This window comes from Fusarium pseudograminearum, chromosome 4, assembly GCF_000303195.2.
Source record: "Fusarium pseudograminearum CS3096 chromosome 4, whole genome shotgun sequence".
NCBI classification, from domain to species: Eukaryota; Fungi; Ascomycota; class Sordariomycetes; order Hypocreales; family Nectriaceae; genus Fusarium; species Fusarium pseudograminearum.
This window is the reverse complement of record NC_031954.1, coordinates 717,687-730,835: the sequence shown is the minus strand read 5'-3', so window position 1 is coordinate 730,835 and position 13,149 is coordinate 717,687. Positions and strand designations below refer to the sequence as shown.

Genomic DNA, 13,149 nt, shown 5'->3' with positions numbered 1-13,149 from the left:
AGTCGTTACAGCCAGCTCGAGTTCGCTGGCTCATTAATACCGATATCATTTATACCAACTCATGCTGCTCGATGCTCCAGGGCTCAGATGAATCCTCCGTTCAGCTCAACGGGTTTGATGCTTTCAATGTTTTGGATCCCTTCGACATCAGCGCCAAAATCCATAATCAAGATCTTGGGGTCTTGTCCGGTGCTGACAATACGTCGGTAGTCACTCTTCGCGCTCAGAACCCAGCTTGCGTGCCATTTGGGAAAGTCGAGCAGCTGATGCCCAGTCTCCATATCCCACACCTTGATGTCGGTGTCGTAACTTCCACTGACCAATCGGCCGCTTACACTGTCGATGTGGAGGCTGCGGACCAGGTTCTCGTGGGCACGCATCTCTCGGAGACACTCGCCGGTGTTGGCATCCCAGATGCGGATCACCTTATCATTACCGGCAGATGCGATGTACCGACCATCCTCGGAGAATTGAGAACAGGCCAGGCCCTTGGTATGCCCAGTGAACTCGCGAATGTTCTTGCCCGTCTCAATGTTCCACAACTTGACGCGGAAATCTCCCGAGCAGGACACAATGGTGTTGCCCCGCATCTGGACTGCATTGACAGGGCCGTTGTGACCTCGAAGCTGCTTGATCAAGTCACCCGTGTTGCGGTCCCAGACGCAAATGGTAAAGTCCTTGCTGCAGGTTACGATGTGCTTGTCATCAAAAGCGAGATCGAGAACGGCTGCCGTGTGGTGTCGAAGCCGACGGATAGGTTCGTATCCGGCACGAACGTCATAAACAATGCAGGTAGAGTCAGAAGATCCAGTAACGAGAATTTCGTCGTCGTACTGGAGGCACAGAATAGACGCCATGTGATACGTGGGGAAAGACCTGACGGCAGGCACGGAAAAGTTTGTCTTGTCATTCTCAGAAGAACCCGAAGCAAAATGAGTGGGCTGGTTCTCCTCGTCGTAGAGCACATCGGGCTCATTGATAACCTCGTGAGGTCCGATGACAAGACTGCATTGAAGGGTGTGCATATCCCAAATACGGATAGTCTTGTCGCGCGAGCCAGTGATGATTTTATGTCTGTCAAAGTCAGTGAATGATCTGCAAAACGAGGATGAATCAACTTACTCATCGAACTGGAGACAATAGATGCTATCTTTGTGCCCATTCAGATAAACAGGTCTGGCTTGTCCAGTCTTCCACCGCTGGTTCAGCTCCTGCTTGACACGGTAGATTTCTCTCCAATCATTGACAGGCGAAACAGCAGGAACTCCGAGACCGCTTCCAGGCGCGACGGGCTCGCTAGTTGCATAGGTGGTAGTTGTCTCTCGAAGGCAAGATTCGCGCCAAATGTGTTGGTTATACACAATCTTGTTCCAGCTCTTACACACCGCAGCAGCCTTGGTGAGAGCAGAAGCATCAAGATTGGCGAGAACGTGAATAGCGAGCTCGGCAGGAAGTCTGGAAATGAAGTCGATCGTGCTGATAGCAGTCTGCTCCGTCTCGTTTTCTTCGGACTCGACACCGGGAAGGGTCACCGTAATTCCGATACCGCTCTCGCGGTCATTACTTTCGTCGTTGGTTCTGGGATTCAACCACATGTTGTAGAGTCCTTGACGGGCAAGGTACTCGTTCTGCATAGCAGCGGATGCCTTGGCAGCAGCTCCTGAGTTGGTGGGAATGACAGGCGGCTCACCACCAAAGCCAGGAATAGGCAGCTGAGAAGGGTTCTCGTGGTAGGTGCTTTGCTCGCGGTGCAAGTCAAAGCCGTAAATTGATCGCGAGCGTCTCATGGTAGCTTGTCGAAGTCGATTCCAAGTTGAATGCGCACCGGTGTAAGAGGTGGTAGGTCGGCCAGGTTCGACGGTTTCTTGTGTATCCTCGACAATGGAAGCTCGGCGATGGACCATGCGGTTGATGGAAAGCGAGGCACGTCGGAACATGCCCTTGATCTGCTTAGCACCAGGGGTATGGGAGTGGCCATGATGCTGATTTGGACCGTGCATGTCGTCTTCGGGATCGTCAATAGCGAGATCGGTAAAATGTCGAGGTAAGTTTTGCGAATTAGTATGTTCGTGACCGAAAGCGAAGGACTTGGGTCGTCGCCAGGGCATAGAAAGGCTCATGCTGCGATTTCGCTGGGGCTGAGGTGTGTGGATGGCGCCTGCTTCGCTGGCAGTCGGTGACTTGGCTGTTGAGCCTTCGGCTACGGTAGACGACTCGGAAGAGGATTCCATCTTCGCTTCCCGAGGAGCCCAGTCGTTGACGGAATAGATGCGCTTGGACATGTTTGTGGTTTTGTGTTTTGTATCGAGATTGTTGTAAGTATTTATAAGGATCGTGTGTATGGTATAGGCCAGAGACGGCGAGATTAAAGGAGTGTCGAATATCAACTCGAACCGGTCGATCAAAAGGAAATTACGAGCCGAATTGATATGCTCGTCGCGGGTTCCAGATAAAAGTTGAGATTTGTTTACAGTTGGCGGTCGCAAAGGCGGTCGCGGGTCTTTTCTTTAAACTTCGCAGCCTTGTTTTGGGGGCCCGGTAGTTCGGTTCGGTTGGGTTGCAACGGATGGCACAGCAAGAGATATTGCGATGACAACTTTGAACACGCTGTTTCTGATTCAATCTGGAAATAAACAGAATAATTGATAGCACAAGGGAGAAGGAAAAGGAATGAAAGTGTATGTGAGGGAGAGGCTTTCTTGAAGGGTCAAGAAAAAAAGCGTTGCAGCGATTAGCAATCCCGGCTCAGACACAGACAAGGGACAAGGGGGAGGTTGAGGATGGAGGTGAGGCGGGTAGCAGCAGCTAATTTTTTTTAATTCTAAAACCCAACAGGATGACAACTGTTTTTGATTCGCGGTGATTGAATTTTCTAGTTTTCCATGGCGAGTCAGAAGAAGGGGACGATCAGGGGAATCGGAGAATGGATGGGAGGGCGAATGTACATGTACCCCTTAACATATACTGGTACAAGTCTCAGGCTGGAGGCGTTGCAGGTGGACTCTTGACCTTGACAGTGATGTCAGGCAACTCAGCTCGCTACAGGCGTTCTCTTACGCCATCTTCAGCACAAATGGGCACTAGCGTTGCCCCCAGAAGAAGCAATGGAATGCGGGAAGAGGCCAGTTTCTTGGGTCTGGGACACTAGGCGGAGGTGGATCTTGGAGTTCCAGTTTTCTCGGAGGCCGCGATAGACTGACTGACTTGTCCTCTCGGTCCGGTGGTTATTCAGAATGAGTAAAGAGACAAGTTACCAATGCCAACGTCAGTCGGTATAGCCATTGTCAGTTACACCAAGCGGTGAAAGAATGTCTCTTGAACCAACAACGCTGTGGCTATCCGCCCCTCCTCAGCCATGATCCATGGATGAGAAAGGAAACTGGGGGAGGAGAACTCTAGTTACAAGTGACAATGGCTTGGCTAGATCGTAATCGGCTTCTTTATTTCCGGGTCTAGATGAAGTCCCTCAAAAGTCAACAAGACAGTTGCATGTACCCTGTAGTTTGCGAGTCAATACACCGTATTCTCATACGTACTGGCAATCCATGACAGCAATTGTTTCTTTCTTTCAGCTTGACTGCAAGCGTCTGTGCAACCCAGTTTCATCATCAACAGCGTTACAGCACCTCCAAAGAGTCCAGGGCCCTCCAATCAGCAGTACCCCAACCCAACTCCTCCCCCAAACGTACCCCGGATTTTACTGGGCTCGATGTACCGGCTGACTCTGATTGACAGGGATCAAAACATTTTACTTTCAGGGCTCTAATCAACTTGCAACAAAACTCAGTAGCCACAGAGGTCTGGCTGGCCGTGCCGTGTCGTCAACCAACGAGAGTAGGTATTCATAGAGAAGATCTCTATCTTTTACTCATGTACTTCTAGAATCCAAGAGACGGAAAAGTCTAATTGCTTCGAGGAAAGGATCGACAACTGTTGAGGAGATTTGAAGGCGAGTCGAAATAAGTCGGAGAGACCGATACCGGATTCAGTAGTTGGAGGAGCCCTGGATAAGCATCGCCTTAGGGCACCAGAAAAATTGGCCGCTGGAATCATAAGAGATGAAATTAGTAGATTAGCTTATGCTACTTAGACTATGGTCTTTAGGCTATTTCTTTCTGTAACCTAAGACTTAGGAGGTCAACTTTTCTGCTATCCAGTAGGCACCGTTATCATCCGACCCAATACATAACATTACACGGGCAATACCAATGGTCATTAGGGAGTAAAAAACACATACAGCCAGGCCCATTCGTTAGATGTTCATGCTATATACACACATTATCATTTTATCCATCTGATGTTAGTACTGATATAGGGTGAGTAACCGTCAACTGGCGTAATATTGGAGCGTAGTTCCCAACTAAGTCGTCGTCCCAAGGTCGTCCCAAGGCTATCGTATTTGGCACAACACTCAATACCATTTTCATCGCGTCTCTAGTACAGATTGAACAGTTAACCATATGAGACAGAGGTAGACATAAACTGATCCGAAAAAAGACAATGTCGCTGCAAAAAATAGCCAATACTGCCCTGCTCTCCAGAAGACAACATCAACAACCATCACAACGACATTCGAACAGAGGACCAAAAAGCGAAGAGTTGTTGTTTTACCAAGCTTGGCATATTCAGGATGTTATACCACCACACTATCTAAAGGTGACAGCTAAATAAAGTAGCTACTTCGCTGACTGTGGTTGTTTTGAATGGGTATATAATGGTTGATGCCTGGAGGGTGGAGCGACTAGACATGGTGTAAGCTGGGTGGTAAGACGGAGGACCAGGACCAGGGGTTGGCGAGTAGCTAAGAACTAATCTGCTGACATCCAAACTCTGAAAAGAAGAAAGAAACGAGATATTGCGACCGATGTATACTTCAAAAAATGATGTTAAAAAATACATAAAGTGCAAAACATGGGATCGAACTCGGGAGACTCAAAAAGCGAAGGCGCCCTTGAGGCGTACAACTAAAGCAGGTATAACCTATTTTCATGTGTGTATCAGGTAGCTACTTCGCTGATGGAAGAGTTTGTTATTCTAGTATAAGTAGGTAGGTATGGGTCGACAATGATAGAGTTCAGTATGTAAAGTTAAACATGATAGACAAGCCTACGGTGGTGCAGCCCAGAGTGTTGCCCGGAGTACGATGGCAGTCAAACAAACAAGGAGCAAAGGAACAATACAATGGATTGCACAAATTGGGTCAACATGGATATTTATTTGATGGTAACTTGTTGTATCAGTGCGGTATCATAGCAGAGCATAGGTCGATGGTTTGAGATACTGTACTTGATGAGTCACCGAGCACCGAGCACCTCGACCGACAGGTTCATTACGTGACAACGCAAGAAAGATACACACATATAAATATGCGAGAGAGTGAAGAGTGCATGTTGGAATGCCTGACTACCACATAGCACCCTATTCTGTTAAGAGCGTGCCAGAAATGCCTTGCCTCTGATGTGCCGTTGACTTACACGAGACCATCTACCAAAAGAGTCCAAAATTGGTGTTCGAATCGAGTATGTATCAAAGAAGACATCACATTGAAAACAGACTGCAGTTGTTAGTCCAAAAAATACAAAAGGGGGAACGAATCCAGGCTTCTTGTCGGGTTACTCATCAGCAAAAAATGGTAAAAGAATAGGAGTAGGTTTTTTTAGGTAGAGAGAGAGAGAGAGAGTAGTAGGTTTTTAGGTAGAGAGTAGTAGGTTTTTTTTAGGTAGAGTATATTTTTTTAGGTAGAGAACAACTCTCGTACCGCTAGACCACTCCTGGTCAAAGGGTATGGCGTTGACACAAAATATAAAGGTTAGGGTGGCAGAATCCAGATAGATTGATATATAAGCCTTAGGTGGACAGTATGGTGAAGGAGTGGCTCAAGGCGTGGCGTGCGGCGTATCTCAACCCGTGATAACAACTCGTGAGTCACCAAGGTACCATGTCGGAACAACTGCTGCAATACTCCACTGTGCAATCACAACATTGCGCCGATCGGATCGTTTTAGTCGAGCACCCGTATGCGCATGGGAGTTCACTGTCAGTGGAAGTCGCGGTGTCGATGATATTGCGTCCAAGTCCCCAAAAAGGGGTAATGGCCATGATGGGAAAGCCGTAGAGTTGTATGCACCGTCCGGGGGATCCCTTGTCCTCAACATTATGATTGCGAGGATAGATGCTCTTGGTTCCGTTTGATGGTGTGAGAATGCCATCAACAAAAGGTAGGTGTCTCCAAAACGGCAGAGAGGAACCCGTGAACCACCAAGATACCATGTTAGGAACTGCTGCGATACCCCATTGTGCAAAGCACAGCACTTCGCCTTTGGGATTGAGACTGCCATCAATAGAGGAGGCGTGTTCAAAATAGCAAAAATATTAAGCCAGACCGGGGCTCGAACAAAAAACAAGGAGGGTGTAGTGGGGTGAGGGTTTAGGTTTTTTTTGAGAGAGAGTAAGTTTTTTTTAAGAGAATAGGAACGGATTCCCACTGCACCACTCCTTGCTGATGGTATACAGAGTTGTTCTGGTATAAAAGGGGTAGCCGTGACACCACCTAACCCACAAGCACGTTCCGCGCCAGCAGACAAAACATTGAACAGTCCCTGCGACAACATTTGGTTGACGAATGAGTATTCCATGGCGAATGTCCTTTGAGATTGTTGCATGTCTCGAGTCTTTTGAACAGTATTGCTATAGGTCATGGACTCTGGTGTTGTCGAGGTGTTCGAATGACTGTGCACTTTCAGTATGCTTCGTGTCTGTAGACGATCCAAAAAGAAACACGTTTCGGCGTTGTAGATGTCTTGTCACCAGGCCCAGGTTGCTGCTAGGTTGGGTTCGAACCCCTGAAATACAAAAAGAAGAGTGGTACAGTGGGTGAGAGTTTGTAGGTTTTTTTAGGTAGAGAGAGAGAGAGAGAGAGTAGTAGGTTTTTTTTTTAGGAGAGAGTAGGTTTTTTTTAGGTAGAGTATTTTCTTTAGGAAACGTATACCACTGTACCACTCTCCATTAGACATTGAAGTTATGTTGGTATATAAAGGATAGGGGGGTCATCCTCACGGGCCCCGTACCACACGTGACAGAAACGCCACCAAGCCTCATGCAAAAATGTCGGCGGAGCAACCTCGAGTCCACTGTGGTGCATTGCAGTCGGTTCTTGGTCGAATTTGTGGTGTCTGCTTGGAATGTTGCGGACTTCCTCGGTGGATGGATCGCGTGCAAGTTGGGAGCTTGAATAGGGGCACATCAAAAAGACATCTTGGGTCATGTCGGATGCTGATGTGGTTGTGTAGTCGTAGGACAAAAATATCGCCATGGATGGACTCGAACCCCAAAATGGCAAAAAAACGAAGAGCTGGCAGTGGATGAGAGTTATATATATAGTATAGGTGTGGATCATAACGTTCGTGGTTTTTTTTTTTAAAAAAAAAACATACAATACCACTGTACCACTCTTCGCTGGAAGTATGGACAGTTAATCTGGTATATAAAGGTATGGTCGAGGTCCAAGGACACTGTCACATGATCCACCTCGGTTCGATTCGCCATGATTAGACGCCTGGCAAAAAGAACCCATTGTAAGTAATGGCAAGATGAGGAGAAGAAAAGCGAAGGATGCTTCTTCTTCTTATTGTCTTCCCCTGCCATTGTTCTGCTCTTCTCTTGCTGTCGGCCTGGCCTTTCTGTGGTTCTGGCAGTCTGTGCAGTGGCTCTGGTAGGGTCTCTTCTGGAAGACGTGAAGCTTGAGGGAAACAGCAAAGCTTCCAACCTCGACAATCTCGCCCTTGACATCCAAAACCATCTGCCTAGTGATGAGCGCACCAATGCTCTCCTCGGTGTTGCCGTGGAAGACTACTGGGTCGGTTTTGGGAGCATTCGTGACCACATTGTGTAGATGTGGAAAGCCATGATGCCATTCGAAGGTATAGTTGAGAACACAGTTATGTGTTCGACATTGGTTCAAATGCGCCAGGGATAGCCGGCAGTCTGACACAGCAATAGAACCCACAGTGCATAACGGAAAAATAAAAAAGTGCACAGGACATTCCCGCAATCATGCCCTTTCTTCTTCCTCTCCCTTTTCCTCGCTGTCATTCTGTTCTTTCAGTAGGGATTCTGTTTCTCAGAGAGCCGTTCGCATGACCGCTAGACACCCTTCACTGATACTTGGAAAGCTGTTCCAATACTTAAAGGAACAGTCCATATTCCAATGCCGCTACCACACAGTTGGCATCTCTTCGAATCCACGAGGATGCGACGACAAAAAGAAAACACGTCAACGGAATTGACAAAGCCAGGGAACCAGACATGTACATGAAAAAAATACAAAAAAAGAGGTGCGAAGGGTGGTCTATTGGTCTTGCTGTTTGTTTCTCCTGTATTCCGCTCTTTCTATGTTTCCTGGTGGCTCATTTCTTTCTGTTAGTTTTTTCTGGATATGGACATGGTAGTTTTTTTTTTGTAGTTTTGTTCTTTGCAGTTTGTTTCAGTTCGATTCCGCTCTTTCGTTGCTGTTACTCTGCTCGTTCTGTGGTTTTTTTTTTTGTCTTTGTGGTTTTTTAGGAAACTCGTTTTCTTGACCGCTAGACCACCCTTTGCTGTGTGTTAGTTGAAGGTATTGACCGTTATTTTGGTATAAGAAGGTATCGCTGAACGTGACGTGTCGCTGAAAGGCTGAATGGTGGGACGGGTGCGGTCGAAGTCGGCGTGATCGATCATGTTTCGTTGGGGCAGTCGGAGGGATATCGGCGTCGTGGATAGGCATTGACATGGCAACGCATGTAATTTCAGTCATCGAGACCACGTAACGACTTTCGGAAGTCCACAATCACTTGATCATGTTTAAAGACCCCAAAAGCAATCGCCATGATGTGTCGTCGTATGTATTTTCTGACGATGTTGTCAGGATGAGTTTCTAGGTCAATTCACCCCGCGCTAGGTAACAATTTGTCACGCTAAAAACGGAGCCTCTTTTTTCCCGACCGACCGAATCGAACCTATCCACGGCCGATCTCTTAGCTCTAAGCTCAGGGCTTCTGTTCCTTGGCGGCAACCCACTATTAGCGCCAGTGCTGTACCATACGTAGACGTCATTGCGTGTCCGTATCGTCAAAAAACACCAGAGGCCATTCCGGCGCCACCTGTCTCAATCTCTTTTCTCTCCCTCTCCACCACTCATTGAGCTCTTCTAATGCTTTAGAAGCCTTTGTCGCTATATCCTGCTTTACTTGCGCCTAATTTACCCAATGGCTACCAGTCGCCGCGCTGCAAAGGCAGCCCCTGAAGAAGATATCGCAGCCATGGACTCTACGCCGCGAACTACCACGACGCCACGCACCTCGCCCTTCCTTCCGACACCTCTCGAAAGAGCCGGGCTCGTCCTCTTTCCAGCCATGCTGATCTTTGGCACTATATTCTCCATCATATCACCCCAGACGCGAGCCGCTCCATACGATCACGTCACACAATCGCATCTGCAAGACCCGAGCTTTTCGCCAAGCTACTTTGCGCGCAAGTCCAACCTGTTCAACGTCCTTTTCGTCAAGAGAGGCTGGGCCTGGATCACTGTTGCCTTCTTCGGCTTTGTGTTTAGCCATCCCAGCACCGCGAACCTGGAACGACGTGCCCGGGCTATCTTTCGATGGTTTGCTGTTACATCCATGTGGTTTCTTGTTACGCAGTGGTGTTTTGGTCCTGCTTTGATCGATCGCGGTTTCCGATGGACAGGTGGTCGCTGCGAGCTCGCTAGAAGGGAGGTCGAGTTTGGCGTCGACAGTGTCGCGGACAAGGTCACAGCTGTGGCATGCAAGGCTGCCGGTGGAAAGTGGAAGGGTGGTCATGACATATCGGGTCATGTCTTCCTCCTCACCCTCGGCACTGCATTCCTCATGCAGGAAGTTGGCTGGGCTGTCTTGAGGTGGTCTGGCAAGCGAAACGAAGAGCGATGTGTCGTTATGTCTGATGGAGCACTCAAGAGCGCCAATGTCGAGGCAGATCATGCTATGGGCGAAGGCGCAGGAGAGCCTGCACTTGGACTCGGTGGCAAATTTGCTGTCGGAGTCATAGGACTTAGCTCCTGGATGCTGCTTATGACAGCTATCTACTTCCATACCTGGTTTGAGAAGGTGAGTCGACCACGTTCCGTTTCCACCAACAATTGCTAACAGAACAGTTTACTGGACTAATGACCGCCGGTACAGCCTTTTACATTGTGTACGTGGTGCCTCGTTTTGTGCCTGGTGTGAGACAGATCGTTGGTCTGCCTGGCATATAATTGAGACGTGGCACCCATGAGTTATGTAGTGATGAGTGACGGAGCAGGGATCATAGATGTAAGATAGAGCCGATTGTATTACAGGTTTTAATTGATCAATAGACATAGGGAATTTATTTGCTGTAGAAGTGTGACTAGCTGACTCGAGATCTGCATTTGGATGTTGCCTCTTGCCATTCTGGCAGGCTGATAGTATTCATCGTTGACTCATAATTCGTGCTCTTCGTGGTAATGCACCAGCACTTTATCTCCTTCGTCTGGCTGGAGATTTGGTCTTCTTGAACTCGTCATTGATCTCATCCAACAGACCATCCACGGTCAGCACATCAACAGCAACACCCGCAAGACTCTTAGCCACCATAAGAGACTTCTCGAAAGCAGCCTTGCTTCCAGCGGCGACTTCAAATGGCGCAGTGTGGGGACCGTTCTTGGGCACAGTTCCGTTCTCAAAGGTGATCTGGAACATGGGAGAAATAGTTGGGAAGTCCTGGCTGATGTTTCCCTGGTCTGTGGAACCACCAGGACTCCTCATCTTGTCGACGTCAGCGTCGGGGAGATCACCGCCCAGTTCCTCAAACCATCGTGTATAAGACGCGGCGAGACCGTCGTTGCTGTTCATGTTGGCATAGCCGTACGGACGCATGGTAAAGTTCATCTTTGCTCCTGTTCCAATGGCTCCGGCTTTGAAGCAGTTGTACACGCGGTCGGAGAGCTGCTCCAATTGCTCTTCGTTAGCGGATCGGAGCTGGTAGCTTCCCGACGCCTCGGCTGGGATGACGTTGATACGACTTCCGGCTGAGTGGATAATGCCGTGTACACGATCCGTCGTTCGCATCTGCTGGCGCATATAAGACAGAGCACTGTTGGCAAGCAGGAGAGCGTCCTGAGCGTTGATACCCTCCCAAGGTCCGGCTGCAGCGTGGGCTTCGCGACCTGTGTACGTAACGTCGAAGCGATCCGTCGACTGGGCGAGCATGAACGGGGTATCAGGGGCATTGCTGGGGTGGGAGATGAGGGAGATGTCGATCTTGGCGTCTTTGAAGACACCAGCCTCAAGCATCTTGACCTTTCCACCAAAGGACTCTTCAGCCGGTGTGCCAAAGAGAATGACTTTTCCACCAAGCTTCTCTTCGCGCATGATCTCCGCCGCAGCCAATGCTCCGCCAAGCGAAGCCGTAGCAATCAAGTTGTGACCGCACGCATGACCGAGACCCTCAAGAGCATCATACTCAGCATTGAAGCTCACCACAGGGCCACCGCCGGAGCCTTCAAAGACAGCCATGAAAGCGGTGTCGATCCCGCCGACGGTGTCTGTGACTTTCCATCCTTTCTGCTTCTTCATGTATGTTGTGAGAAGCTTGTGGGCTTTGAACTCTTTGTACCCGAGTTCGGGGTTGTCGTGGATGTTCTTGTTGATTGACCAGAGCTCCTTGTCAAGAGAGTCGATATACTTGGAGACTGTGTCTGCGTAGGGACTTGCTCCGTTCTTCTTTTGCCGGGGTGTCAGAGAAGTTTGAGATGATGATACTGGGGTGCCGAGCAATGCCAGGCCATAGACAAAGGCAGCAAGGCCTTTTGCCTGAAACAGGTAGACCATGATGGCGGGATTGAAGCTGTCTCTTGTACAGCACAATCTCGCAAGTCAATGGATCGATCTTGACACTGGCCAGGATGACGACCCAACATGTTACCGACGAGAGGAACGACCTTATTATACATGATCACTGTCTAAGATTCATGTTGCTGATAAGATCGGCCAAGTCGAGATACGACAATCCAACGTTAGGAACTAGAATTGTTGTCCGAGACTCCACATTGTCAATCCCCCGCTCAAGATTCGGGAACTACCTTCCTAGCTGGGATATAGATCAAGGCAATCTTTAGAGTTATTAGTTAGCAGATTCTTGGAGATATCTTTCACCCCGCTCTAAACCCTGCTTCAACTACAAGATCTTGGTGCCGTGCCTTGACTGGCTTGCCATTGAGCCAGGATATAGTTCTGAGTTTTCGCTTGAGTGACTGATGTTTGTTATCTTTATTGCCGTGAGTGAAAGCCGGCTGCTTGTTATCCGCGGAGTCTTGACCGCTGTTTGTATGATAGTCTTTTGTGTTGATAGAAGCTTGAAGTATTCAGTTGTGAGACATTTAAATAAAGAAGCCCATAACATCTCAAAGTAAAACAATGTTTGTCTGAAGAGTGGGCACGTGACCTGTCATATCAACATACTGCAATGCCTTTCAACAAAGTCCAAGCCTTCTCAGCGTAGTTGGTGTTTTCGACAGCAGGGCTGACCTGTCTGTGAACCCCAACCAAATACTATAACATGGAAACTACAACAAATGGGTTACTCAAGATGACATTCTCTCTATGGTTGAATAGGCTGTACTCAAGATGCCAAAGCTGTTGGTTACACCTCTGGTTGGTATCACATCTACTTGGTGTTACCCAAATATTTGTACGATGCACATGGTAAGACTTACCAAGGACTTCAACCTCTCCTGCAAGTGAGATATACATGACTGGGTATGCATGCACACTCTCCGAATCCCGAGATTCATCAGTGAACAAGCCGTCTCATCCGATGTTGGCCAATAGATCGTATACCTCGTTGTGAAACATATGCTTAATAAACACGCTTATGGCATGTTTAGACAAAACTCCGCTGATGTGACCTGCAGTTCCTTGGTTTAAACCGATGTTACTCACTATCTTTAGATGTCCGTTGAAATAAGCTGCCGAGTGACATGAAACAATACCTAGCACATATCTCGTCCCAAGTGCCGAACTGCCGGCGGCTCATGGAAACAAACCGCCAAGCGATCTTCGGGCCGTATTTACGGGGTCTAAGCGTGGCTTTTTACCAAATGCTATTGGTGCA

General features: G+C 48.4%; 3 protein-coding genes across 3 annotated transcripts, besides 3 other annotated features; 1 reads left to right on the top strand and 2 right to left on the bottom strand.

Annotated features, from left to right (window-relative positions):
* Positions 1-83: 83 nt before the first annotated feature.
* Positions 84-2,282, bottom strand: FPSE_01636 (uncharacterized protein; the record flags this gene model as incomplete). The annotated part of the gene is made up of 2 exons (XM_009254756.1): positions 84-1,074; positions 1,123-2,282. 2 exons carry the CDS (start codon positions 2,280-2,282, stop codon positions 84-86), a joined length of 2,151 nt encoding a protein of 716 aa, XP_009253031.1.
* A 4,617-nt stretch (positions 2,283-6,899) lies between these two features.
* Positions 6,900-6,919: a microsatellite.
* A 488-nt stretch (positions 6,920-7,407) lies between these two features.
* Positions 7,408-7,418: a repeat region.
* Positions 7,419-7,428: a repeat region.
* A 1,814-nt stretch (positions 7,429-9,242) lies between these two features.
* FPSE_01637 (uncharacterized protein) lies at positions 9,243-10,270 on the top strand (the record flags this gene model as incomplete). Its single annotated transcript, XM_009254757.1, has 2 exons — positions 9,243-10,121; positions 10,169-10,270. 2 exons carry the CDS (start codon positions 9,243-9,245, stop codon positions 10,268-10,270), a joined length of 981 nt encoding a protein of 326 aa, XP_009253032.1.
* Positions 10,271-10,514: 244 nt separating this feature from the next.
* On the bottom strand, positions 10,515-11,867 carry FPSE_01638 (uncharacterized protein; the record flags this gene model as incomplete). Its single annotated transcript, XM_009254758.1, has 1 exon — positions 10,515-11,867. One exon carries the CDS (start codon positions 11,865-11,867, stop codon positions 10,515-10,517), a length of 1,353 nt encoding a protein of 450 aa, XP_009253033.1.
* Between the last annotated feature and the right edge of the window lie 1,282 nt (positions 11,868-13,149).